The sequence below is a fragment of the Lepisosteus platostomus genome, chromosome 12 (genome assembly GCF_059453375.1).
Source record: "Lepisosteus platostomus isolate fLepPlt1 chromosome 12, fLepPlt1.hap1, whole genome shotgun sequence".
Classification (NCBI taxonomy): domain Eukaryota; kingdom Metazoa; phylum Chordata; class Actinopteri; order Semionotiformes; family Lepisosteidae; genus Lepisosteus; species Lepisosteus platostomus.
Genome location: NC_142622.1, coordinates 30617719 through 30642838, shown reverse-complemented (window position 1 = coordinate 30642838; position 25120 = coordinate 30617719). Strand labels below are relative to the sequence as shown.

Genomic DNA, 25120 nt, shown 5'->3' with positions numbered 1-25120 from the left:
GGATGAGGCTCGTCGGCAGTGTGACGCGTGGATCCAGCGATCTTTTCCTTCCACTCGAACCGCAGACTCGGTTGTCAACAGGATCTGGTAGGGTCCGTCCCACCTGGGCTGGAGAACCTGTGAAGGAAATTTCCTGATCCACACCCACTCTCCTGGGATGAGGTCGTGCCCTCCTTCAGGTGGTGGTCCCCACGCCTCCAGGACCTGCTCACGGGCTCCTTGGGTGGCCTCTGTCAGCAACTTGCAATACTGTAACAGAGAATCAGTTAGTATACTCAAGCCTACTCTGTCATGTCCTGGAGAGTCACTCAGTCTCATGGGACGCCCCGTGATCACCTCAAACGGGCTCAGCCCCACTATTCGATTTGTCCCAGCCCGGATGCTGCACAGTACGGCGGGCAATGCATCCACCCAGGGGATCCCTCCCAAGTGGTACTTTGTCAATTTAGCTTTCAAAGTCCGGTTCACCCGTTCCACCATGCCGGAGGACTGCGGGTGATGAGGGCAATGCAAGTCCCATTTGATCCCTAGTAGGTCTGCCACCACCTGACACACTTTTCCAGTAAAATGTGTGCCCTGGTCTGAGTCTATGCGACACGGGAGTCCCCATCGGGGAATTACTTCTGTCACGAGATATTTGGCAGTTGTCTGCGCAGTCTCTCGTTTGACAGGGACAGCCTCCACCCATCTAGAAAACTGGTCCACCATCACTAGGAGGCCTGTTTTCCCTTTACAGGGTGGCAGTGAACAATAGTCTATTTGCCAGTGTCTAAAGGGCCCCTCGCGTGCAGGACGTCGAAGATTAGGAGCCCGAACCGGCGGTGCTCCAGAGGCTTTTTGGCACTCTCCACAGCGTTGTACCACATCAGCTGCGAAGGGTGTGAAGCCTGTGCCCACCCAGCTCTGAGCAAAGCGTCGAGTCATTTGGCTAACGCCTGGGTGCCCTGTGGAGTGTATTTGTTGTGCCAGGTAGGGCATTAGTTGCTTGGGACAGGCGGGTCTGCCCGTACGCTGGCACCTCCAGGTCCCATCCTTCTGCAGCCCCACATTGCGTTCCATCCAGGTCCATTTCTCAATCCTTGGAGCCTGGGCCTGGAGCTCGCTGAGCTGTTCCGTCCGGAGTGCCTGTATGTTCACTGTGCAAACTGAAATAATCTGAAGAGGTTTTTCTATAGCCCACTCCTCCCATTGCCCCAGGGCAGCTTGACGTGCTGTCCAGTCTGCTAGCTTATTGCCCCTGGCCTCGGGAGTGTCCTCTCTGCTGTGGCCCTTACATTTGACTACAGCTACCTGCTTTGGGAGTTGGAGAGCCGCAAGCAGCTCAGACACCAGATCTGCATTCTTTACCGGAGTGCCAGCAGAGGTTAAAAAATCCCTATTACTCCATAACCTTCCAAAATCATGGCATACTCCAAATGCGTATCGTGAGTCTGTGTATATTGTGGTGGTCTTGCCTTTTGCTAATTTACAGGCTTCCACCAAAGCTTTCAGTTCAGCTCGCTGTGCTGACGTGGGTACCTCAAATCTTCCCCCACATTGGATATCATGTTCTGTAGTCACAGCCCAACCCGCTTTCCTCTCCCCACTAGAATTTATGAATGAAGTTCCATCAGTGAAAAGGATGAGGTCTTCATTCCTTAGTGGTTGCTCGGCTATTTTGATGCCCTCATCTTCTCCCATTGCCCAAACATCACAGCTGTGTTCTAACATGTAGGCTTCTGATGGGTCAGGTAACAATGTGGCTGGATTAAGAGCTCCTTCACGTTCAATGGTAATATTTGGAGCCTCTAACAAGACCTGCCACTTGCTCCATCGTATCGCATTAACCTGACTGACCCGATTCAGGGACATGAGGGTGTGTACCGCATGTGGGCATCGAACAATCAGTTGTTGATCTAGCACTATGTTATTGACTGCCTGTACTGCTAGACAGACGGCCTGAACGGCTCGTAGACATGGTCCCCAGCCCCTGGCTACCTCGTCCAAGGATCCAGAGTAATACCCTACCGGGCGGTACCTACCCCCATGTTCCTGTGTTAGTACAGCTGTCCAAAATCCATTCTTTTCACTTACGTAGAGGTAGAATGGTTGGTCTGTCTGAGGAAACCCCAATGCAGGAGCCTGTAACAGAGCTTGTTTTAAATCATTAAAAGCATGTTCAGCTTCAGGACTCCAAGCAATAGGATCAAGGGACCTCCCTCCCCCCTTTAATAGGTCTGTAAGTGGTTTGGCCCTTTCAGAAAAAGCATCAACCCAATTTCTATTGAAATTGCACAGACCCAGAAATGATCGGAGCTCTCTCACCGTATTGGGACTAGGGTGTGTTCGGATTGCCTGGGCCCGATCTTCTGTCAATTCCCTTTTTCCCTGACTAATCTTTTGTCCCAAGTAAATTACGGTGTCTAGGCATAACTGTGCTTTGCTATAACTAGCCTTGTGTCCTTTTTTAACCAAATGGTCGAGAATAATTTGGAGGTCCTTCTTGTGGGTTTCCTCGTCAGGAGACGCGATTAAAATATCATCCACATATTGGATAACGACGGAGGACACTTGAGGCAGCTCCCGGAGATGCCTCCGAAGTGCCATGTGATACACGGTGGGGCTGTTATGAAACCCCTGTGGTAACCTGGTCCAAGTATATTGTTCTCCATCTACAACAAAGGCGAACCAATCTTGTACCTCTGGGTGTAGAGGAACAGACCAGAACCCATTAGCCATGTCAATTACTGAAAACACCTGGTGCTCAGGGGTCAGTAGTTGAAAAATAGCAGAGGGGTCTGCTACTAAGGGGGTGAGACGGTTGATGTGTTGATTAGCTTTTGAGTAATCAACTGTGAATCGCCATGCTCCGCTGGCTTTCTTTACGGGCCATATTGGACTGTTGCTTGTACTATGTGTTTTTCGTACAATGCCTTGAGTCAATAGTTTTTGTATTACTGGTCGAACCCCTTCCTCCGCCTCTTTGTTGATTTTATATGGCTTTGTGTATGGCGGGGATTTCCCAGTAAATGTGGCGGGTTCCATATCCAGAAGCCCGCATTCGTCCTTATCCATAGTCCAAATTGGATGCCCTTTTAGTTCGTCTTTTTGGAGGGACCAGATGTTTACCTCCACCCTCTCTTCATGTACGGTTAATGTAACCCCTTGTAGGTATTTCAGAGCATCCCATCCCAACAGATCTGGGGTAGATCCTACCCACATGACAGCATTAAATGTTACCTCCCCATCTCCTAGTCTAATCTTGAGTTCTTGAGTTTCTCTGAGTGTTATTCTATTACCCCCTACACCAGTGGCCTCCAGCTCCTTCCCTGTGAACATGACACCACACCGTTTGGCTGACTGTTCAGATAAACACGATAATTGAGCCCCAGTGTCCCATAAAAGTGACATTTGAATCCCATTAATCGTGCATTGTAATTTGAGCTCTTTTTCACTCAGTTCCTGAGATAGGCGTAGGGAGGCCACTAGGGGGAGTCCTAGTTTAAAAGCTCCCTGATAGCGCGTTTGTCTGCTTCGCTCAGATCCTGTAATTGTGACAACAGGTTTGTTTGCCCCTCTCGATTCGAGGGATTGAAAGGGGGATCTCGGTATCTTCCAAACCTGCCCTCACTGGCTAATCGCTTTTTGCAATTCTTTTGCCAATGTCCGAAATTTTTACAATAATGGCACCGAGTTGTAATTTCGCTTTTTGGATTTAGTCGGGTGTCAGGGCCAGCTCCACCCTTCAGTATGGGGGGTGTCCACCCTGTTTGTATTGCCCGCACCTTAGCATACATATTTCTCTCGATTTGCCGTGCCATTTTAACTATTTCCTCAAATTGTTTAGTCGTATCCTGCCCTATTTCGGGCTCTTTTAACTGAAGGGCTTTGGCTATATCAGGCTTAAGACCGCCCAAATAAATTTGTTTAATTACAGCAGAGGCGTCGCTATTCACATCATCTTCGTCACTCAGTCCTGAGCATTCCAGCCAGAGTGTGACGAAGCGGTCAGTGAAGTCAGCCACATCCTCGCTTTCTTTTTGCTGACACGCAGATATCTTTTTCCAATCTGTCTTTGGTGGATAATTTTGTTTAAGCCATCGCCAAACCCATTCCCATCGCCCTCCCCTGCCGTTATCCTCACACAATTGTTTAAGTTCTCCGACACGCTTTTCCCCTGTCCTTCTGAGGATCATAGCGGCAGTCAGGGGGGAGATACCATAAGTATCTTTTAATTCCTGAAGCGCACTCCAGGTTCGCTGCATCCCTAATTTTGGGTGCGGTACTTCTCTAGCCCACCGGTCAATATCCTCCGGTTTTGGATTTGATCGTATTGGGGGTTCAGGGAAGGTAGGTGCGAGAACTGACCCCCTCGGAGGGGTGCGAGACGGAGTTAGAGTGGCGCTGTCATCAACGGCACCAGCCCCTGCTACATCAAGTCCTTTCCCACTTCGAGTGAGAGTACAGACCTGCGGGCGCCCTCCCTCTAACAGGGGAGACCCTGATCCGTCTTTATCACACTCATACCAAGTGTTATCCCAATCAGACCCCCCTTCTCCATATGGCCACTGAGGGAATTGATCCCAATTATTTTCGTTTCCTGCCTGTTTGTTCCCCTGTGGGAGAGCAGGATATAACTTAGTCGCCGGCTGTAGCACATTAACCAGTGCAGCGTGACCAGGAGTTAATTCCTTCTTTAATTTCTCATTCTCCTGTACTGCCTCTTTTAGTTTTTTTTCTAGTACCTCTTTTGCCGCGAATAAATTATCTTTCCTCTCATTTAACGCTTTTATTTTTTCTGTGAACTCCTTCTCTTTTCTATCCCATTCTGATTTCTCCTTCATGCTAATCTGCCACCTCAGGTGTCGGCCGATCACCAGGGCTGCAGCTAAATCTTTGTTTTTGTTCCAATGTTCGTACGCTTTTTTACAGGCATCTTCGCCCCAAACTCCTTCTGACAGACTCAGCTTCTTCCTATATTTCTCTTCCCTTTCAGTCAATTTACACTTTTCTGATATGTAATCAGATACTTCCACCACTTTCTCAAACACCCAATTAGCACACATGTTTGGTTTCTTTAAGATTTACTTTTGTCGTGTGTGAGGTAACAGCTCATTCAGTAGGGGGATGTTTTCACTTGGAAAAACCTGTGCATTACTGCACTCATTCAGCTAAGGGCGTCTGTTACCTCCAGATCTAAATGCCTCTCCGAGACTTTAGAGAGGACTTACACCGCACTGTTCACAGGTAAGAAACGAGACCTCGAAAACCCCCTTTCTTGATCAGTAATTCACCATCCCCAGAACGCCAGCATCGCTGCTTTTGCCCCGGGGTGGACTTACGCACTGAGCTCAATCAGGGCGATTCTCGGGTCTCAACGTCCTTTAAATCCTGCTACTTAATGCTTTGCTCTTTTATTATGAGGTGTGTTTATGTTAGTGTAGTGCGTGTGTATATGTATTTCACAAACAAGGAAAACACCAAAAACATACATACATATATCTCTTCTACTCCTGTTTCCTTTAAAACAAAAAAACCACGCCACGCCAATCTGTGCACGATCAAGGCGTAGCTAATCTCAGGACCCCGGGCGTAATTAAAGCCCACACCAATCCTGGATTATACGTGCATTTAATGCACCACTCAGCTCCAGAACCCCGGGCGCAATTAAGGCCCACACCGATCCCGAGCCACAGAACTCCGGGTGCAATTAAGACCCACACCAGTTCTGACCTTCAGAACTCCGGGTGCAACTAAGACCCACACCAGTCCTGAACTACGTGCATTTAATGCACCACTTGCTCTAGAACCCCGGGCGCAATTAAGGCCCACACCGATTCAGAGCCTCAGAACTCCGGGTGCAATTAAGACCCAAACCAGTTCTGAGCTTCAGAACTCCGGGTGCAATTAAGACCCACACCAGTCCTGACTTCACGGTAAGGGTCCAAAACCCGTTCAAAACTCCACGCGCAATTAAGGCATACACCAGCTTCGAACGCCTGTACACAATACCGCGGAACCCCTGCCAGACCAAATTCTGGGCTTACAGCAAACAACCCATTACATACACCGGTGCCTTCCCCGGGCCAGAGGAATTCAGAAACTCACGTTTACTCCGTCATCTCGGGCGATTCTCGCAGGGAGCAGAGATTTCCCAATCGGTCAGAGAGAGTCGGGACTTTTAAATAAAAGAGGAGTCCTTACCTCTTAGTTATGTGCGCGCTGACCGTCTCTCCTGCCGATGGGAAGTTCTGCGCCTTCTGGAGCATCCGCCGACTACGCCAAATTTGTTGTAACAGAAGAAACAAGGTTCTTGATCCCGAGATGAAGTGAAACAGATGAGTTTATTGCATGCAAGGAACAATAAAGCCGAAGTCTTGTTTCCCGCAAGAAACAACAAAACCGAAGTATTGTTCGCCGTATTGTTACAAACTTTTGGGTTATATATAGTTTTCTTCTCCGTTTCTGACGTCACTCGGTCTGATGGTAAAGAGGGGGGTTCATGGTATTTGGCCAGTTTATGATGTTCTGGGCAAATGGTCAGTTTAACATTACACCCAGGGGGGTTCCTAGCTGGCATCTGCACTCCTTATCAGTTAACCCCCTTTCCTGCCATAAACCCCCGCTTGTGACTTGGAAGTCTAAACCCCCTACAGAAAAGATTAAATACAAACCCCCGTCTTCACATCTTTCTTCAAGGATATTGTGTTATGTGTTGTCTATGCCAAACTTTGTTTGTTACACTGTATAAAAGGACTAACTTTATAACCTTTCGGAGAGACTGGCCGGTGCAGGCTGCTCTCCTGTATGCATACGAAATAAATGACTCTTCTTTCACAGACAGCAGGAGACTGTCATTTATATGACACAACATTTCCCAGGCCATTATCAGCTCCAAAGCCTTCATTTCCATTATTGTCTCTGTATCTGTCTCCTAGCCCAGAGTCAGCTGTGAATCCTTCATGTCCATCAGTACTGCCTTGGCAGTCTCTCTCTCTCCCCCGTGCCAGTGCCTGCTCCAAACCATTAATGGCCATCAGTATTGCCTCTGTTTCTGTCTCTTTTCCAGCCCAGTGTCAGATCCAAACTGTTAATGTCCATTAGTAGTGCCTCACTGTCTCTCTCTCTCCTCCAGACCAGTGTGAGCTCCAAACCCTTCATGTACTGCGTGTCTCTGTCTGGCCCAACCCAGTGTCAGATCCAAATCCTTCTTGTCTATCATTGCTGCCACTGTGTCTTCTCAAATGTTAGCTCTAATGTTAGTTCATGCACACTGGTACTGTTATTCAGTTGTTATCAAATGTTCTCAGTGTTCCCAAATGTACTCCAATGTAACCTCATTATCATATGCTGTCGAATGTTACCAAGTTTTTTAATATTCCCAGCGTTTTCAAAGGTTATCGTGTTTCTATTGTTTCCAAAACAGTTTTTCAGATCTTCCCAGTGTTTTTAAATGTGAACAATGTTAACAATGTCTTTAAAGGTGCACCTTTGTTTAAGCAACATTTTTTTCAGTTTTTTAGAAGGAAAGCTAGCATCAGGGTTAGTGCTTTTATACTGAGAAGCATGCGTCGCACAATTTCTACAAATGCTTCGTAAATATAAATGAGTAAATTTCTTTTTAAAGTACTACCAAATAAAAAAATAATTGAGTGAACAATGTCAACATATGCAGCTTTGCCAGAGAAAAAGGTCCTACTGTAGCATCAGGTGTAAACCATTGTTTGCTGCTGTTTTAGGGGTCAGTAAGTTGATCCACAAGCTCAAAAGACAATCAGGCTTTTTTATTATTGATATAGAAATCTGTTTGGTTTCATGTATTTCCTAGCATCCTCTGCAGCTATAAGTACCTCTTGAACATTGGATGGCATGACTTCAGGTAAGATCACAGATCTTTTGCAATGCTTTGAAGCTCTCTGAAACCTTTATGTTTTTAAAGTGTAACACCACAACATTAAGTTTATTTGTCATATGCAATAAAATGCTTATTTTCATGTATACTCCAATACGTAGACATTAAGGAAAAAACTAACATAAACACAGAACAGCAGTAACAACAAAGTTAAATAACATATAATTTAAATACAAGTCAGCACAAACAGTATGCCAAAAAAAACATCACATCAGTGTGATTTAGAGGTAGAGGTAGAATACAATAATCTGACACTTTGTAGGAAGAAGCTGTCTCTGAGTCTTAAGGTTTGTACGTTTGTGCTCCTATAACAGTTACCAGAGGAAACTGGAGAGAAAAGTGAGAAAACGGGATGATAGTTATTCTTAGCAATACTCCCATCCTTCCTGAAATAGCGAGTTATAAAAATTTCCACAATAGAGTGGAGTTTTAATCCAATAATGGACTGGGTCAACCTGATCACCCCCTGTAATGCCTTTCAGTCAGAAAATGAGCTGCTGCCAAAACACACTGTTATACCACATGTGAGCATACTCTCAATAGAGAACCTACTTTATAAAATTTAGTAAGAATAGTTGAAGACCAATTTTTTTCAATTTTCAACTGTGAAGTAAAGGCGTTGTTGCGTCTTCTTTGTAGCTTCAGTTACGTGCTGGGACACAATGTTTCGGCTGTGGAGCCTTCTTCAGGTGTGAGGGCTCATACCCGAAGAAGGCTCCACACCCGAAACGTTGTTTTTTTTCTTCTCTTTTCAGCATGGAATAAACCTATTACTTGTTCATTTATCAAGTTTTATGTTTTGTTTATACAGTATAAATATTACTGTAAACATTATTTTTTTCCATGCATTGAAAAATCTTATCTTCTGGTGCAAAACTTCTCCAGTCCAAGAAAGTAAAATAAAAAATAACAAGAGTACTGTCACGCCCTCTGCAGCCAGAGGGCGCTCCTTCTCTGTCCTGTCCCTAGTTTCCGGTCTGCTGTCCTTCCTGTCCCTCTCTTTCCCTTGGGCTATATATTTCCGGGTCTTGCACTCTGTCCTGGCTCAGCACTGACGTTCGGATGTCCTGAGACCCGCCTAGCACCAGGGCGCCCCACGTCCGCTCCCTGAGGGCATAGGTTTCTATACGGCATTCCTGAACTCTTTGCACTAATGAGCCCTGGCCTTTTTCCCGTCTCGCCGCTACGCATATGGGTCTTTTTCCGCTCTCCTGCTCCCCACGGTTAGTCCCCTTGGACGTCCGTGACAAGTACACTTTAATGATGAAAGAATGTTTATTGTACGTCACAATATTTTTTTAAATAATAAAACTAACATTGTAAAAACTGCAACGGAACAAGTAAAGGTTTATTCCATGCTGAAAAGAGAAGAAAAGAAACAATGTTTCAGCTGAGGAGCCTTCTTGGGGTGTAAGGGGAAAGAGGAAAACTGTCAGTAGATAAAGCATGAGAGAACAAAAGCTGGGATTGGAGAGGAGGCGAGAGCGGGAGAGAAGCAGTATGATGGTGTGTGAAGGTGTGAAGTCAAAACCTGCATATGAATAGAGAAGGAATGAATGAATGAATACTAGCAGGAAACAAGTCTGTTTTTGAGAGAAGGAGGAAGGTATGATCCCAGTTTTAGGATAATTTTGGTTTTGGATGTCTTTCTGCAATAGGAGTTTCAAAACCCCTCTGTGAGAACGCAGATGGAGAGATCAGTATGATCATGGCATGATACTGCTTCTCTCCTGCGTCTGCCTCCTCTCCGCTACCAGCTTTTGTTCTCTCATGCTTTATTATCTTCCGGTTTTTCTCTCTCTGTTTGCAGCCTACACATGCTGACGCAGTTATCTACTAGAACTTATTTAATTGTAAAAACTGTAGGGGTTTTGTGCATTTGCTGGGACAATTATTAATAGTAGCAGTAAGTCACATTATTCTTCGATGGCTGTTAGAAAACCGACCTTGCAGAACAACTCAGCAACGAACACACACGGCTACCAATACACAAGAATATATTTATAAATACATAAAATGTGCATATAAACATAACAGATCTTAAGAGTGAGGGTTAGCAGAATACATAAGGTTTATATTCAATCACAGAGAGTTACAAATACTAAGAGACATAAATTCAGTATACCATTCATTTATACTGATTCGTTAATGAGCTTTGATTACAACGTCTACACTAGATACTCAAAAGCAAGTACATCACTCATAGGAATTAAATTGACATCAACTGGAATTGAGGTAACAATTGAATTCCAGAGCTGTAAGGTAGAATGTTGAATAATCATACAATTTATGTGGATTCAGATTTCCCGTAGACATAAAGGAACAGTAACGGGCTGTTGCTGCATCCAATCGGTGTCCTCTGGCTCGGTGACACGTGGGATTACCCTGCCCTACCAGTTCCTGATTGGCTGATCAAGATGGAGGATGAGTAACAATGCTCTCTGACCTTACGGTTGTAAACACCTTGGGATGAGACTCTCCCTTGGAATCTCCCAGACAGAAAGGCACCAGAGATGATCATTCATTATGGTGGCTGGAGAATCTCAGACCTGTGAGTTCAGGAAACTCTGACAGAAAAACACCTTAAATCTGAACCACATGGAATGGCCTCTCTGTGTCCAGCACCCCAGAGATGAGGGAGAGAGAGACTGGCAAGGGAACAGCAAACTTGATTCCTGTATTATTAATAAGCATTGCCACTACCAAACTATAGTCTGCCTATAATTTGCCATTGATCAGCAATTTTTAAAAATATTTTGGAAAAATACTGCCGCCCATCCATTGTTATTAGCAATAAGAGTGACTGTCACAAGGAAAATGTCAAATAATAGGAAATTGAGAAATACAGGTACACTTTGGGGATCTATTCTTAGAAAGTGCACCGTAAACCTACATAAATAATTTTCCCAATTAAAATTTTCAGAATTAAAGGATTAAATTTAGAATTTGATTATAATCAACTATGTACTTTTTACCTTTCCTTCCTGCTGAGTGTGTTTTTCTGGACAGGATTTTTTATAAAGAAATAACTAAATGTGCTGAGCTGACATTTTAATCCAAGAATAGGATAATACTATATAAGTAATAGGAAACATCCAGTGGAAAGCCAACAGACAAGATGTAAAAAAAGACCTCCAGCCAAATAGTCATTTTCCACCTGGAATGATGTTCCCTAAAACATGACCTTCATTTGTAAGGTTATACATTAGAAGCCTGGTTTATATCCTGAATAAAGTCTAACCCCTTGGGCATTAAGTGTAAACCATCATTTTTTTTGTCTTACTGTGTCCATTTAACAGACAGAAATATCCAGGACAAAAAAATAAAAAAAAACAAGAAACTGATTTTTTTCTTGTCTTCAAAGATCGATTTTGGAAGTTGCCGCCCTGTCAGTCAGCTAAAATGCTTGTAGACCTTGTCCTGTCTACTAGTTTGAATAAAAATTAGAGACAAATTGGACAAATAAATAATGAAAATATTCTTCATTATTTTTTTGTGAAGACAGGACTTATAATTTTCACATATGCAGAACATTTATTTTAAAATATTAAAAGCTTGGCTGAGTGTTCTTGAGTCATTTTACAGAGGCAGTGACGTCTTATAGGGCTCTGAATAGTAAAAAAAATAATGAATGACAGCAATATAAACCAATTAGACACCCTTTTTTTCCAGACTTGGACATCATGGTCAGCTGAACAAATTTACTTTTTCGCTTGACCCAGTGGATTAGCAAGTACATTACCACTAATGTATAAAGTATATATAACATCTAATCTTATATGTGTTGCTCAGCTTTTGATTTTTAGGTTGTATTTTTGTGTGAGATTGTTATTATTGGTTTATGATGATGGTTCCTTAAAAAAGGTGTCGTGGAATTTTATCAAAGAAGAGCCAGGAGAGGTATTCTCATTCACTCAGTAAGGTCTTTATTCATAATGCAATATGGGAAAAACCCATAACCCATCTGTGCAGAGAAGCTAAAGCTGATTCAAAAGCAAGCAGGGAGAGCCCTTGTTTTATATCTTTTTTAAGCTGATGCAACACTTTAAGGACAGGCAAAGCAGTAATTTTCCATTCCTTATAGGTTTCTGCTTTAAGCAAAGAAGAGCAGTTATTCAAATAGTTTCTCATACTCGCTTCTTCAAGCAGCAGAGATAAACATTATTAAAACATCCCGTGCCCTTGATGAGTTGGGTGCTATCACACTTTGTTCTAAGTATCCAGCTGCTTCTGCAGCACAGCTCTGTCCGTAAACAACTTTTTTAGGATAAAACACCTTTTCTCAGTAACTTTCCATTACAAAGGAAACAAGTAACAAAGGGCTGTATATATACATAAAACTGTATATAGCAAAACAGTTTTAGAAACATTGTAACTACAAATTAACACAAAGCATAGTTTGGGCCAAACTTACATAAGAATATTTACAACTGAACAGTAACATGTCACTAGAAAACATATTATGGGTGGCTATCTTTTATTTGTGGTTATACAATGTACAGTATATATATATATCTCTGCTCTTACAATTAACTAGTTATGATGAAGCAGTGTAGGAAAAACATAACATCAACAAAAATTTTTAAAATCCTAAATATATTGGGTATTGTTTTTCTTATTTCAACTTATATCGTTCTGAAAAACTGAAAAAAAAAACCAAACATGTAGAAGTCAAGATTTATAAGCAATGCTAGGAACAAGATCATGAACCAAAAGAGTTCAACTGTCAATGAATATGTATGATAAATTAACAACATACATTAAAAGTGTTGTAATATGAATTACAATATGAAACAAGTCAACTAAAAAAAGTCATAAACAATTTCTTTTAACAACGGTGATAAAATACTTGGAATTATGCTAGCAATAAATAAAATGAGCAGCTCCTGAAATGGTGGTGTACTTTCAGGGTTGTCTAAAGTATTTAATATGATTTAAGTTATAAATGTTTTTAACTAGTTTGCTTTTGGGACAGAATGGAGTTCAGAAGTAAATTTGACATTTTCTGTTCCATGCTGTTTGGATATACTGTATATAACTTACTGTTACATAAACATACAGGGCCATTTTTAGTTTCACAGTGTTATCTTGTATCTTTCCATAGTACTGTATATAATTTATAGACACACGAAGAAGGGTCCACAGCGGAAACGTTGTTTGTTTTCTTCTCTTTTCGGCATGAAATAAACCTTTACTTGTTACTTTATAATTTATAGATGTGTTTTCTTTGTATTTCTTGCTTTGTAGAGTCTATCCCAGATGTCTTCTGCTGTTTAAGTCCCACCTACAGTATTTAGAACACGCATTTTCAATCAAAAGTATATTTTAAAAAGCTTACAGGATTAACTCCAGTACTACATTGCACAATTCTCAACTGAAATGTTTTATTACAACAGCCACCAATCTGATAAAATAACCTTTATTAAATTGACACTTTCAAACACAGGACTTCAGAATAAGAGTTATTTTGTACATCAATAGTGCGAAGACTGACAACTTCATGACTTCATTGAACTTCTGTACATCCAAACTCACTATGATGTTAACTTTGTTCATGTTATGAAGAAGTTGCACTTGTTTTCATGGAGAATTAGTTAAATCAGGTTTTCAGCCTAGGTGTTACCAATAAGTAGTTACCAAACTGACACCACAATGGAAGCAGATATGTGCCAAAGATAAAACATTGTAGAGCACTTTAAAAGTATATTTAAACCCAAATATAAATGTCAAATAATTGAGACTTCGTAAAATATAAGTATCTTCAGTGAAGAAGACATTGAAATTGTAAATAAAAAACACAGTAAAGACATGACCTCATTTTCACATCAGGACATTGGCTCAATTATGAAGTAGATTCCCACTAAGATTGTTACAATAATCTATAAACAGGAAGTCATTTTAGACTATTCTTATATTTGTACAGCCAAGTGCTTTGGAGAGAAAGAACAAATTCTACAGTTTTCATTTGTTCATTCGAAACCTAAAAATGCAGGACAGAAAATTTACATAACCAAAAGTTTCTCATGCATCAAAAAACGTAATTATTTTATTATTTCTTTATTAAGAAAGAGTGAAATGTAAATATTGGTATAGCAGTTATAAAATAAACATTTTAATATCAGCTATTAATATATTTAGAATCCTCAGATTCTAACTACAAAACTCGTTCAAATTACTACTTGAAAGTATTAATTAGAATCATAAAAATGAAATTAGCCAGCAATCTCAGTTGGTTCTGTGATCAGCTTTGATCCATCCCAGATTGTTTTGAACTGCTCAGGAACAGGAAATTCTCTCTGCAAAAGAGACAAAGTACCATTTATTAAAGGTAATACATAGTCAGCCCATCCTGTAATGATTACTTATCTTAAAAACTTAAATAAAAAATATAAGCACAGAAAACCAAAAAAAATACTTATTTCTTACAAGTTTCATTATCTGTATCAATGTGTTGCAAGTCTAGTAATGTGAACCATAAAAGATAAAAAATAAAAATGTTTTATGTTTTTAATGTTTAACTTCTTAGATCTTCCTGTAAGGTCAGTGGCCAACTACAATCCTCAGGGAAGGAGATGTTATATAGACGTTTATTTTTCAGATAATCTGAGGCAGGTTTGCATTACTCTGGAAAAATTGGTGGCTGGTGGCGCACTGAATCCGTAAAAGTACCACAGCTGCGTGTGGCTGTCACACAAATCATGACAGTATTAAATGTTTATTAACCCATTAGTGCTTTCTTGTGCTAATTAAACTGTATGTATACTGTACTAGCAACATCATCAAATACAATTTTTACATTTGGTGAGACAGGATGTTGTTACCATGTTGACACCAGAACTATAAATGACATACTGTGTAGTGTGTCACAGTCACAATACTATATAACACTAATACTGTCACACTCAGCAGTTTTTAAACTATTGAGATCACATTTTGGCCAGCAGCCAAATTTGAGACCCTGCAGCTCTCAAATGGCTACCTACTGAAGTTAAGCAAGGTTGAACCAGGTAAGTACCTGGATGAGAGACCTCCTGGGAAGCTATGGTTGCTGCTGGAAGTGGTGTTAGTGGGTCTGTGTGGGTCCTAATGCCCTGGTATAGTGGCTGGGACACTACACTGTAGTGGGCGCCGTCTTTCGGATGAGACATTAAACCAAGGTTCTGACACGAAATGGTCATTAAAGATCCCTGGGCATTTCTCAATAAGAGAAGGGAGTTATTTCCAGGCAAATTCCCCCCCTTGACCTTTACCGTGGCCTCTAAATTGTCCCCATGTATGACTGGCTTGCACTTGCCCTGCAATGGAGTAGCGCCCCATCCAGGGTGTACTCTGCCTTGCGCTCGTTGCTTGCCGTGTAGGCTCCGGCTTCCCACGACACCATATGGTATAAAACGGTGTGGCACATGACATGACATATCACATTTTGCCGTTTTCCTTATGGTAAATGTTTGCAAGATATAAACAGTTATACCACATAAGTTTAATGATCATTTGGGAAAGCAGGGGTGCTAGTAATGGCAGACTGCAACAATGACGCAAATCAGTACTATACTGTTGTTGATGTACTGTACAGAACTGTTAGGATATCTGTGAATATGATCATGCTATTCTCATGTGTCGCACGTCAGGAATTGTAGTCTATATGTTCATGCATTTGGCTCACGTGGCCGATGTTTTAAAACTATAGTACAGCACTTGGTGTGAAGGAAATACTTCCTGTTCCATCTTAAATAGACCATTTTAAAATAAAAAAAGAAGTTAGACTATCATCAATAATCTTTAATCTCCAAAAACAATGTGCTATGTTTGTGCTGGTTTTTGCCGTTAAAAGCAGCATTCATGCAGTTTTTGTTCCCGAGATATAGTGCCTTTTTTAGGGGTGTCAGCTTCCCATGAGTTGCACAGAAGAACTGCACTAATCCCTTTTATTAATGCTCCAATATTGCCAGTTTGTGCCATACAATAGTACAATTAAATCTTAATGTTGTCATATAATAACATATTTTGAGTTTGTGGTTCTGCTTCATATGATCTTTTGGTTATTTTGCATAAATACCTGTTAAACAGTAATTGAATCAGTGTATGAACTGACGATTGCGCATAAACAAATAAATTGTAAATGTTTTATTATAACATATAACATTATAACTTTTTATGAAGTATATAAACTTAATATAGTCAGAAGGAGCACATAATAACTTTTCCAAAATAACCATGGCATGTAACTAAATGAAAGACTGATATATGCACACCACTATACATACTATATCACTATTTCCAGCACCACAGCAAATCGAGCTGTTGTACTCTTTGGATACTTAACCACTGTGTACTGGGTGCTGTCATTGATACTATTAAAAGCTCTGAGTGCACTGTCTAAAACCATAAAATATGTTATTCTCAGTACTTCAATAATATACTAAAACACACACCAATATCTAAAGGAATCTTTAGGAACATTCTATCTTTAGAGAGAATAATCTAGATTTTCCTTGAAATGACCTTTCATTAAACTATTAACACATAAAAATACAAATAAAGTGGGTTATTGTGAGATGCATTTAAACTTACATAATCACCATCCAATGGCACCAAAATGTTCATTTCTGAAGACTTGGCACTCACAATCTCACAGTTCAAAGATTCTTCACTGAGGTACACGTGGCAGCCTTCTGTTTTGTTAATAGAAATTAATGGCACCTTCCCCATTACCTGTAGGATATAATGAATGAAAAAAACATAATCAATCTTTAAGGAAAATGTGGTATAGCACGTTGCTTTAATTGTCAAGTAGTATTTATACCGCTACTACCGTTGAACTGCAAAATCCCAAGTTTGCACCTGGAGTTCGCTAAACATTACTGGAACTTTGATTGGAACCAGGTTCTATGGTCACACTAGACAAAAATAGAGCCTTTTGGTAACAAACACCAGAGTTGGGTTTGGTGTAAAAAGAGTCAAGGTCATGCAGAAAAGAACCTAATACCCAATGTTAAGTATGGTAGTGGATCTGTGATGTTGTGGGGCTGTTTTTCTTTCAAAGGCCCTGGGAATCTTATTAAGATACATGGCATCATGGACTCTATCAAATAACAAGCGATTTTATATCAAAATCTCGCTGCCTCTACCAGGAGGCTAAGACTGTGTAGTGGTTGGATCTTCCAGCAGGACAATGATCCAAAGCATACCCCCAAATCCACACAAAAAGGGTTCACTGACCACAGAATCAAGCTTCTGCAGTGCCATCCCAGTCCCCTGACCTAAGCCCCATCAAGAAACCATGGGGTGAGCTGAAGAGGAGTCCACAAGCAAGGACCAAAGACTCTGAAGGATTTGGAGAGATTTTGTATGGAGTAATGGTCTCAGATTCCTTTAAATGTGTTCTCCCACCTCATCCAGCATTATAAGAGAAGACGCAGTGCTGTTATCTTGGCAAAGGGAGGGTGCAAAAAGTACTAAATGCAGGGGTGCCAATAACTGTAATGTGTGAAATGGAAATCTAATGGGTAAATTGATTCTTGAAATGTAAAGAGCTTTAGAAAAATATATAACAAAGATGTAACTGCTGGGCTACGTGCAGGTTGTCAGAAGACAGTTTGTCAAGACAGGACGTACTGTCTAGATGACCAAATTAGCCGAGTGTAACTGCTAAGCTTTGCAGAATATGTATTGGCACTTCTTCTTTCGTTTCTATGCTGTAATCTTTCTTGTCCTAAGGAAAGGGGAAGTATTAGAAAAGTGCTGTATTTTTCCACTGCATACAACATCTTTATAAAAAGTTTGTACTGCCTGTAGCAAGCTGAGTCTCTGACACATTCTGCAGAGTGACAGCAGGGCTCCTAATATTGCAATATTGAAACAAAGACCTCACTCAGGTGAGAACTCTCTCTTGTTGCTTCCTTGACATATAGATTTCCATAACACGTGTTTTTGAGAAAAAGGTATATTTTCTCATATGAATTTTTTTTATTTGAATATTTTTACCCCACTGAAAGGTTAGGTTTATCTCATATTTTCAGTGTAAGATCAAGCTTATAAACAACAAATACTTTTTTTTGCTCATCGTGACCAAGGGTGCCAATACTTCTGGAGGACACTGTATATGTTCTAAACACTGCATTTCCAAGCCTGGGTTGTATCACTGGCTAATTGTGACCAGGATTCCCCAAGCAGCAGCACACAAGTAGGTGTGTGCTATATGAAACTTATAAAGGGCTGAAACAGTTTACAAACAACATAACCAAAACAGCAGAATAAACATTTGCCTTCATCTTACATTTCTGCCATATTGTATATACAAAAATGTCAGCAGGTATGGAGGATCATGCAAAAAAACCCAACAATTGTCTGATTGTGAAGAAACACAACAAACAACAAAAACGTCTACACATAAATATCACTGCATATTTTCTCATAAACTAGAATCAGAGATAAATTGAATCCATGTTTCCCAGTATTTGCTAAACCTCTCTGCCTGCAATCTGAGAGAAAAAGTTATTTTTTTCCATTATGTAGATCTCATTCACAACATTAACCTATTGTTCATGTGTTGGAGGTTCTTTTATAAGCCATTTTAATGTAATTACTTTTTTACTAGCTGCTAGAAGAAGCCTTAATATATATCTATCCTTTACTTCAATATCATCAAAGTCGAAATTGCCCAAGTATATACAGTAACAGAAAATTCAAATGGTATATTCACAATTACTAAATTATTAAGAGTTAAATTTATAGATTTCCAGTTTTGGTGTATTTTTGGGTATGACCAAAATATGTTTGAATGAGTCGCATCTTGCTCTCCACATAATCTCTAACAATCTTCCTTTTTGTTTGTCTTATATTTTAGGGCTGATAAACCAGGTCAAATTCTTCCAACAAACTCTCTCCAAGTCTGTGAACTTGTAGAGCCCTGTTGAAATCTACTCATATAGTTTCACTGATCCATAGAAATTGTTGTGTTGGTTTCTTTTTTCCATTTTGTTTTAATATATTCCGTTGAGTCTTTTTCATATATTCAATACTACTGTACCACTTTGATATAATTTTTTTCAACTTACCTTGCTGATATACAGCTACAGAGTTATCCAGCAATTTATTACTTTCTTTTTTACGTGGCTGCTTTCTCCAGCTATTTACAGTATATGTCTAATTTGAATATATCTATAAAAATCTTCTTTTTCCAGATTATATTGTTGTGATAGATCTTCAAAGTTTTTCAGATGGTCTTGTTCCATCAAAGTACATAATCCCTTTTGTAGCCCAAATCTTAAACCTTGAGTGTCAGATTGTGTCAGATTTGTGCGATTTCCCAGAGGGGAAATCTCAGTCAGAAACTATCCATCTTAATAGTTTTACCTCTCTCTCCAAGTCACAGGTTTTTATTATCTTAAACCAAATTTTAATTCGTAAAGTTATCCAAGGTATAGCCGTTTTATATATAATTTTTTGCCAAACATCTATCTTCCAGGACCGTCTGTATTGGGAATTCACCTATAATCAAACACTCCATCTCTTTCCTTTTTGCAGTATAATATCCATCACACCAACATATTAGTGTTCTATGGTGAGCTGCTTGGTAGTATGACTTTAGACATGGTAGGGCTAATCCACCCTTCTCCCTGGACAACTGTAGTGTTTTAAACCTAATTCTTGGTTTCTTTCCATTCCATATGAATCTTTCATTCAAATCATGTATTCCCCTTCATTAAACTGTTCTGATGAAATTTCCACTGGAAGAGACTGAAAAAGATATAGTAATCGCGGCAGAATGTTCATTTTAATGACTTCTACTCTTGATCCCAATGAAAGAGGTAGCAGACTCCAGCCAGCCTGATCATCTTTTATTTTACATATTAGAGGACTGAAATTAAATTTCTACCCTGATAGCAACCAAAAGATCCATCACTCTGACAAATGATTCATTGGGGTCATCCAAATATAGCAGGACATCATCTGCATACAATGCAATCTTATGTTTTTGTCCTTTAATTTCTATACCTTTAATTTTTGGGTCTTTTCTAATCCACTCTGCTAAGGGTTCTATATATAGAGAAAAAAGAGGTGTCAGGGGACATCCCTGTCTTGTACCTCTTTTCAAACAAAATCTCTTAGACAGATGTCCATTGATTTTGATTTGTGCTATAGGATTTAAATAAATTGTTTTTATTATGTTGATAAAATCGTCAGTAAATCCAAATCTCTCCAATGTCTGATATAAAATTCCCAATTAACCCGATCAAAGGCTTTTTCTGCATCTAGGCTGACTAAAAATTGCTTCCCTCCTTTGATCATTAATATGCCTCATAATATGAAGGGTACATCTAATATTGTCTTGTGTTTGTTCTGAATGAAACCAGTTGGATCTAAGTAATAATCTGAGGTCATATTTTCTCTAATCTTTTAGCCATTATTGAAGCATAGTCTACATTAAGTACAAAAATTGGGTGAAAAGACCCACATCTAGTTTGATCTTTTCCTTCTTTTGGGATAACAGAAATGATAGCTTCATTCCAAAAGGGTGGTAAATCCCCTCCACCTCTCATCCAGTTGCAAGTGGACAGGAGCAGGGGAGCCAACTGTTTTTTGAATGTCTTATAAAATTCACATGGAAAGCCATCTGTCCCTGGTGTTTTATTAGATTTAAGATCTGAAATAATATGATTTCCACCTCATTTATTACTCTAGTTAATGCGTTATTTTGTTCCTCATTTAAAATAGGAAGGTTAAGTGACTCTAATAAAAGTACTATATCTTGTTAATTTTGAGTTTCAGAAGGATATATAAGTTTTTATAGTATTCTGTAAAGATTGATTGTATTTCTGGAGTGTATTTGGTTGGTTACTGGATTAACTATTTTGGAGATTATTGATTTAGAATGTTGTTTATGTAACCTTCTTGCTAATATTTTTATTGATTTAGCTCCTGATTTATACTAACTTTGTTTTAGAAAGTTTCGTTTCTTCCTCTATAATTTGTAATTTATTTATTTCTTCCCTAATTTTCAGTTATTGTTTACGTATTGTACAAGTGGGTGTTTTTAAAAAGTACAGCTTTGACTTTATCCCATAATATTGCTGGGGAAACCTCTCCAGTATCATTAATCTGCAAAAACTGTACAATCTCATGCGTAATTTGATCTTTAACATCATTATCATTCAATACACGATAGTTAATCGTCCTAGCAGTATTCTTTTTTTTACCAGATTTAAGTCTAAAGTCAGATAAACTGGTGCATGGTCAGACAAATCCAAGGTTCCAATTTCACAGTCCTTTACTCTTGATATGTCTAATTTATACATAAGAAAGTAGTCTATTCTACTGTATGAATTATGAGGTGCAGAAAAATGTGTATAATCCATTCCTGTAGGGTTTAAAATCCCTATAAACTAGGCCAAAATCTTCTATACATCTATTCACATACTTCTCTAAAGGCTTAAGTTTCCTTTTACAATTCTTAGAGGTATCTAATTTTGTATTTAAATTGAGATTAAAATCTCTGAATATCAGCACTCCTACTGTTCTGCAGCTATCAAATCAAACACTTTTTTGAAAAAAAAGACCACTTCCTGGTGGTGCATAGATATTAAACAATGTAATTAAAGAGTTTTCTATCTTCCCTCTTATAACGATGTATCTACCATCGTTGTCGTTGATCTCTGATAAATACCAAAAGTTAACTGTTGACAGAATGAGTATAGCTACTCCCCTTTTACGTCCCACTTTACGAGATGAATAGAACACTTTATCAAAACTCATCCTTTTCAATTTAATAACTAACTAACTAACTGCTTACACTTATATAGCGCTTTTCTGGACACTCCACTCAAAGCGCTTTACAGGTAATGGGGACTCCCCTCCACCACCACCAATGTGCAGCACCCACCTGGATGATGCGACGGCAGCCATAGTGCGCCAGAACGCTCACCACACATCAGCTATCAGTGGGGAGGAGAGCAGAGTAATGTAGCCAATTCATAGTGTTCTATTCATCTCGTAAAGTGGGACGTAAAAGGGGAGTAGCTATACTCATTCTGTCAACAGTTAACTTTCGGTATTTATCAGAGATCAACGACAACGATGGTAGATACATCGTTGTAAGAGGGAAGATAGAAAACTCTTTAATTACATTGTTTAATTTAGCATGTTATTCATCAGATAGATGTGTCTCCTGGAGAAACACTACCTGGGTCTTATCTCGCTTAACTTTTATTAGTGTTCTACTTACAGTGCCTTGCGAAAGTATTCGGCCCCCTTGAACTTTTCAACCTTTTGCCACATTTCAGGCTTCAAACATAAAGATATAAATTTTTTATTTTATGTGAAGAATCACCAACAAGTGGGACACAATTGTGAAGTGGAACGAAATCTATTGGATTTTTGAAACTTTTTTAACTAATAAAAAAATGAAAAGTGGGGCGTGCAAAATTATTCGGCCCCTTTACTTTCAGTGCAGCAAACTCACTCCAGAAGTTCAGCGAGGATCTCTGAATGATCCAATGTTGTCCTAAATGACTGATGGTGATAAATAGAATCCACCTGTGTGTAATCAAGTCTCTGTATAAATGCACCTGCTCTGTGATAGTCTCAAGGTTCTGTTGAAAGCGCAGAGAGCATCATGAAGACCAAGGAACACACCAGGCAGGTCCGTAATACTGTTGTGGAGAAGTTTAAAGCCGGATTTGGATACAAAAAGATTTCCCAAGCTTCAAACATCCCAAGGAGCACTGTGCAAGCGATCATCTTGAAATGGAAGGAGTATCAGACCACTGCAAATCTACCAAGACCTGGCCGTCCCTCTAAACTTTCAGCTCAGACAAGGAGAAGACTGATCAGAGATGCAGCCAAGAGGCCCATGACCACTCTGGATGAACTGCAGAGAACTACAGCTGAGGTGGGAGAGTCTGTCCATAGGACAACAATCAGTCTTACACTGCACAAATCTGGCCTTTATGGAAGAGTGGCAAGAAGAAAGCCATTTCTCAAAGATATCCATAAAAAGTCTCGTCTAAAGTTTGCCACAAGCCACCTGGGAGACACCCCAAACATGTGGAAGAAGGTGCTCTGGTCAGATGAAACCAAAATCGAACTTTTTGGCCACAATGCAAAACGATATGTTTGGCGTAAAAGCAACACAGCTCATCACCCTCAACACACCATCCCCACTGTCAAACATGGTGGTGGCAGCATCATGGTTTGGGCCTGCTTTTCTTCAGCAGGGACAGGGAAGATGGTTAAAATTGAGGGGAAGATGGATGCAGCCAAATACAGGACCATTCTGGATGAAAACCTGTCGGAGTCTGCAAAAGACCTGAAACTGGGACGGAGATTTATCTTCCAACAAGACAATGATCCCAAACATACAGCAAAATCTACAAAGGAATGGTTCACAAATAAACGTATCCAGGTGTTTGAATGGCCAAGTCAAAGTCCAGACCTGAATCCAATCGAGAATCTGTGGAAAGAGCTGAAAACTGCTGTTCACAAACGCTCTCCATCCAACCTCACTGAGCTCGAGCTGTTTTGCAAGGAAGAATGGGCAAGATTTTCAGTCTCTCGATGTGCAAAACTGATAGAGACATACCCCAAGCGACTTGCAGCTGTAATCGCAGCAAAAGGTGGCTCTACAAAGTATTAACGCAAGGGGGCCGAATAATTTTGCACGCCCCACTTTTCATTTTTTTATTAGTTAAAAAAGTTTCAAAAATCCAATAGATTTCGTTCCACTTCACAATTGTGTCCCACTTGTTGGTGATTCTTCACATAAAATAAAAAATTTATATCTTTATGTTTGAAGCCTGAAATGTGGCAAAAGGTTGAAAAGTTCAAGGGGGCCGAATACTTTCGCAAGGCACTGTATTTTTATCGGATTATGTAGACCATTTATATTAAAATACATTACTTTAATATTCTGTGAAGACATATTCTTCATCTAATTCTTAGATGAAGAATTCTACATTTAAACCTCCCAGTCTCTCAACCATGCTGCCATTTTAAACTATTGTACAAAAACAATCATAAACAAAAAAGAACAACAACTTTTATTTTTTTAAACTTCAGAGCTTTACGTGGGGGTTCTAGAATACAACCCCACCCTTTATGCCCCGATAAAAATCTCAGGGAATTAGGGAACAAGAATAAAATTAAACCTCTTCTTTTATAAGAGGACCCTAAATAAATATACTACTATGTTTCCTCGCTTCTCTCCATCTCTAATCTATTTGAATTTATTTAACGAGGACATTTTTATCATACAAAAAACTAACATTATATTAAATCTTAATTTGCAAGATTAAGTTTATTATTATGTATCTACATCAACCAAATTTATATTACAAAACACAAATAACTCCATAAATTTCTTACTTCACAACTAATTGAATCTAGTACTTTTGGAAGGTAATGAAAGGGGTGGAACCTTACAGTGAATTATAACATTAATCCCATAGATAAAACAGGCGCTTTAGTTGTAAGGCAATACAGTCTCTGTCATCTGGTGAAGTTTGGCGGCAGAAATCTTGGTCTGGGCTGGGGGTTCACTGGTTTAGGGGCAAGAGCTCTGTGAGCTCTTTCAATCTCTAAATCAGTCTCAGGGGGGAATTCAAATTGTTCTCTAATAAATTTTTCAACGAACTTGGTTATTGACGCTCCTTCGCTCTCCTCTGGGCTTCCATAGATCCTCAGGTTCTGTCTCCTCAACCTGCCCCCCAAATCTGTTATTTTGGCCTCTAACTGCTTCTGTTTCCAGAGCAGGTCTAAAAGCACGCCATCTGTTTTTTCACCCCACGCTTCGGTATGCTCAATGCGTTCATCCATTTAGTTTACCCTCTTACTCATTCTGTTTATCTCTGTAAATTCCATCAAGGTTTTGTTAATATCCCTTCTGAAATCTCTCAGTTCGTAAAAAAAAAATTTCGAGGCTCACAGGGGATTCATGATCTTCACGAAGTTTATCGGACTGGCTCCTTAAGCCCCGCTGAGCAGGCAAAGTATTGCGTTCTCCCCGTTCCTTTTCAAAATCCTTTTTCAAGTAGTTTGGAGTGTTTTTACGTCCTTTTCCTCATTTTTCCATTGTCACCCAACACTAAGTGTTTGTTTTATATTATTTAAGACACAATTTTAACAAAGTTGTTGGGTTTTTTAAAAGATAACCAAGAGAGCGAAAAAATGAAGCAGCCATTGCTCACATGACTTCACTGGAAGCTGCCAGATGTACTTTAAAGGTCCTTAGCA

General features: G+C 39.8%; 1 protein-coding gene across 2 annotated transcripts in view; it reads right to left on the bottom strand.

Moving 5' to 3' along the window:
• Positions 1-13250: 13250 nt before the first annotated feature.
• Positions 13251-25120, bottom strand: part of LOC148651390 (adenylyl cyclase-associated protein 2-like) — a 123361-nt gene continuing 111491 nt past the window's right edge. For both annotated transcript variants that reach the window (XM_088601624.1, XM_088601622.1), the window contains 2 exons: positions 16463-16603; positions 13251-14187 (listed from right to left, as the gene is read on the bottom strand). In XM_088601624.1, the coding sequence (XP_088457750.1) occupies positions 14104-14187; positions 16463-16603 (225 nt within the window). In that variant the 3' untranslated portion in view covers positions 13251-14103. The remainder of the gene's footprint in view (positions 14188-16462; positions 16604-25120) is intronic.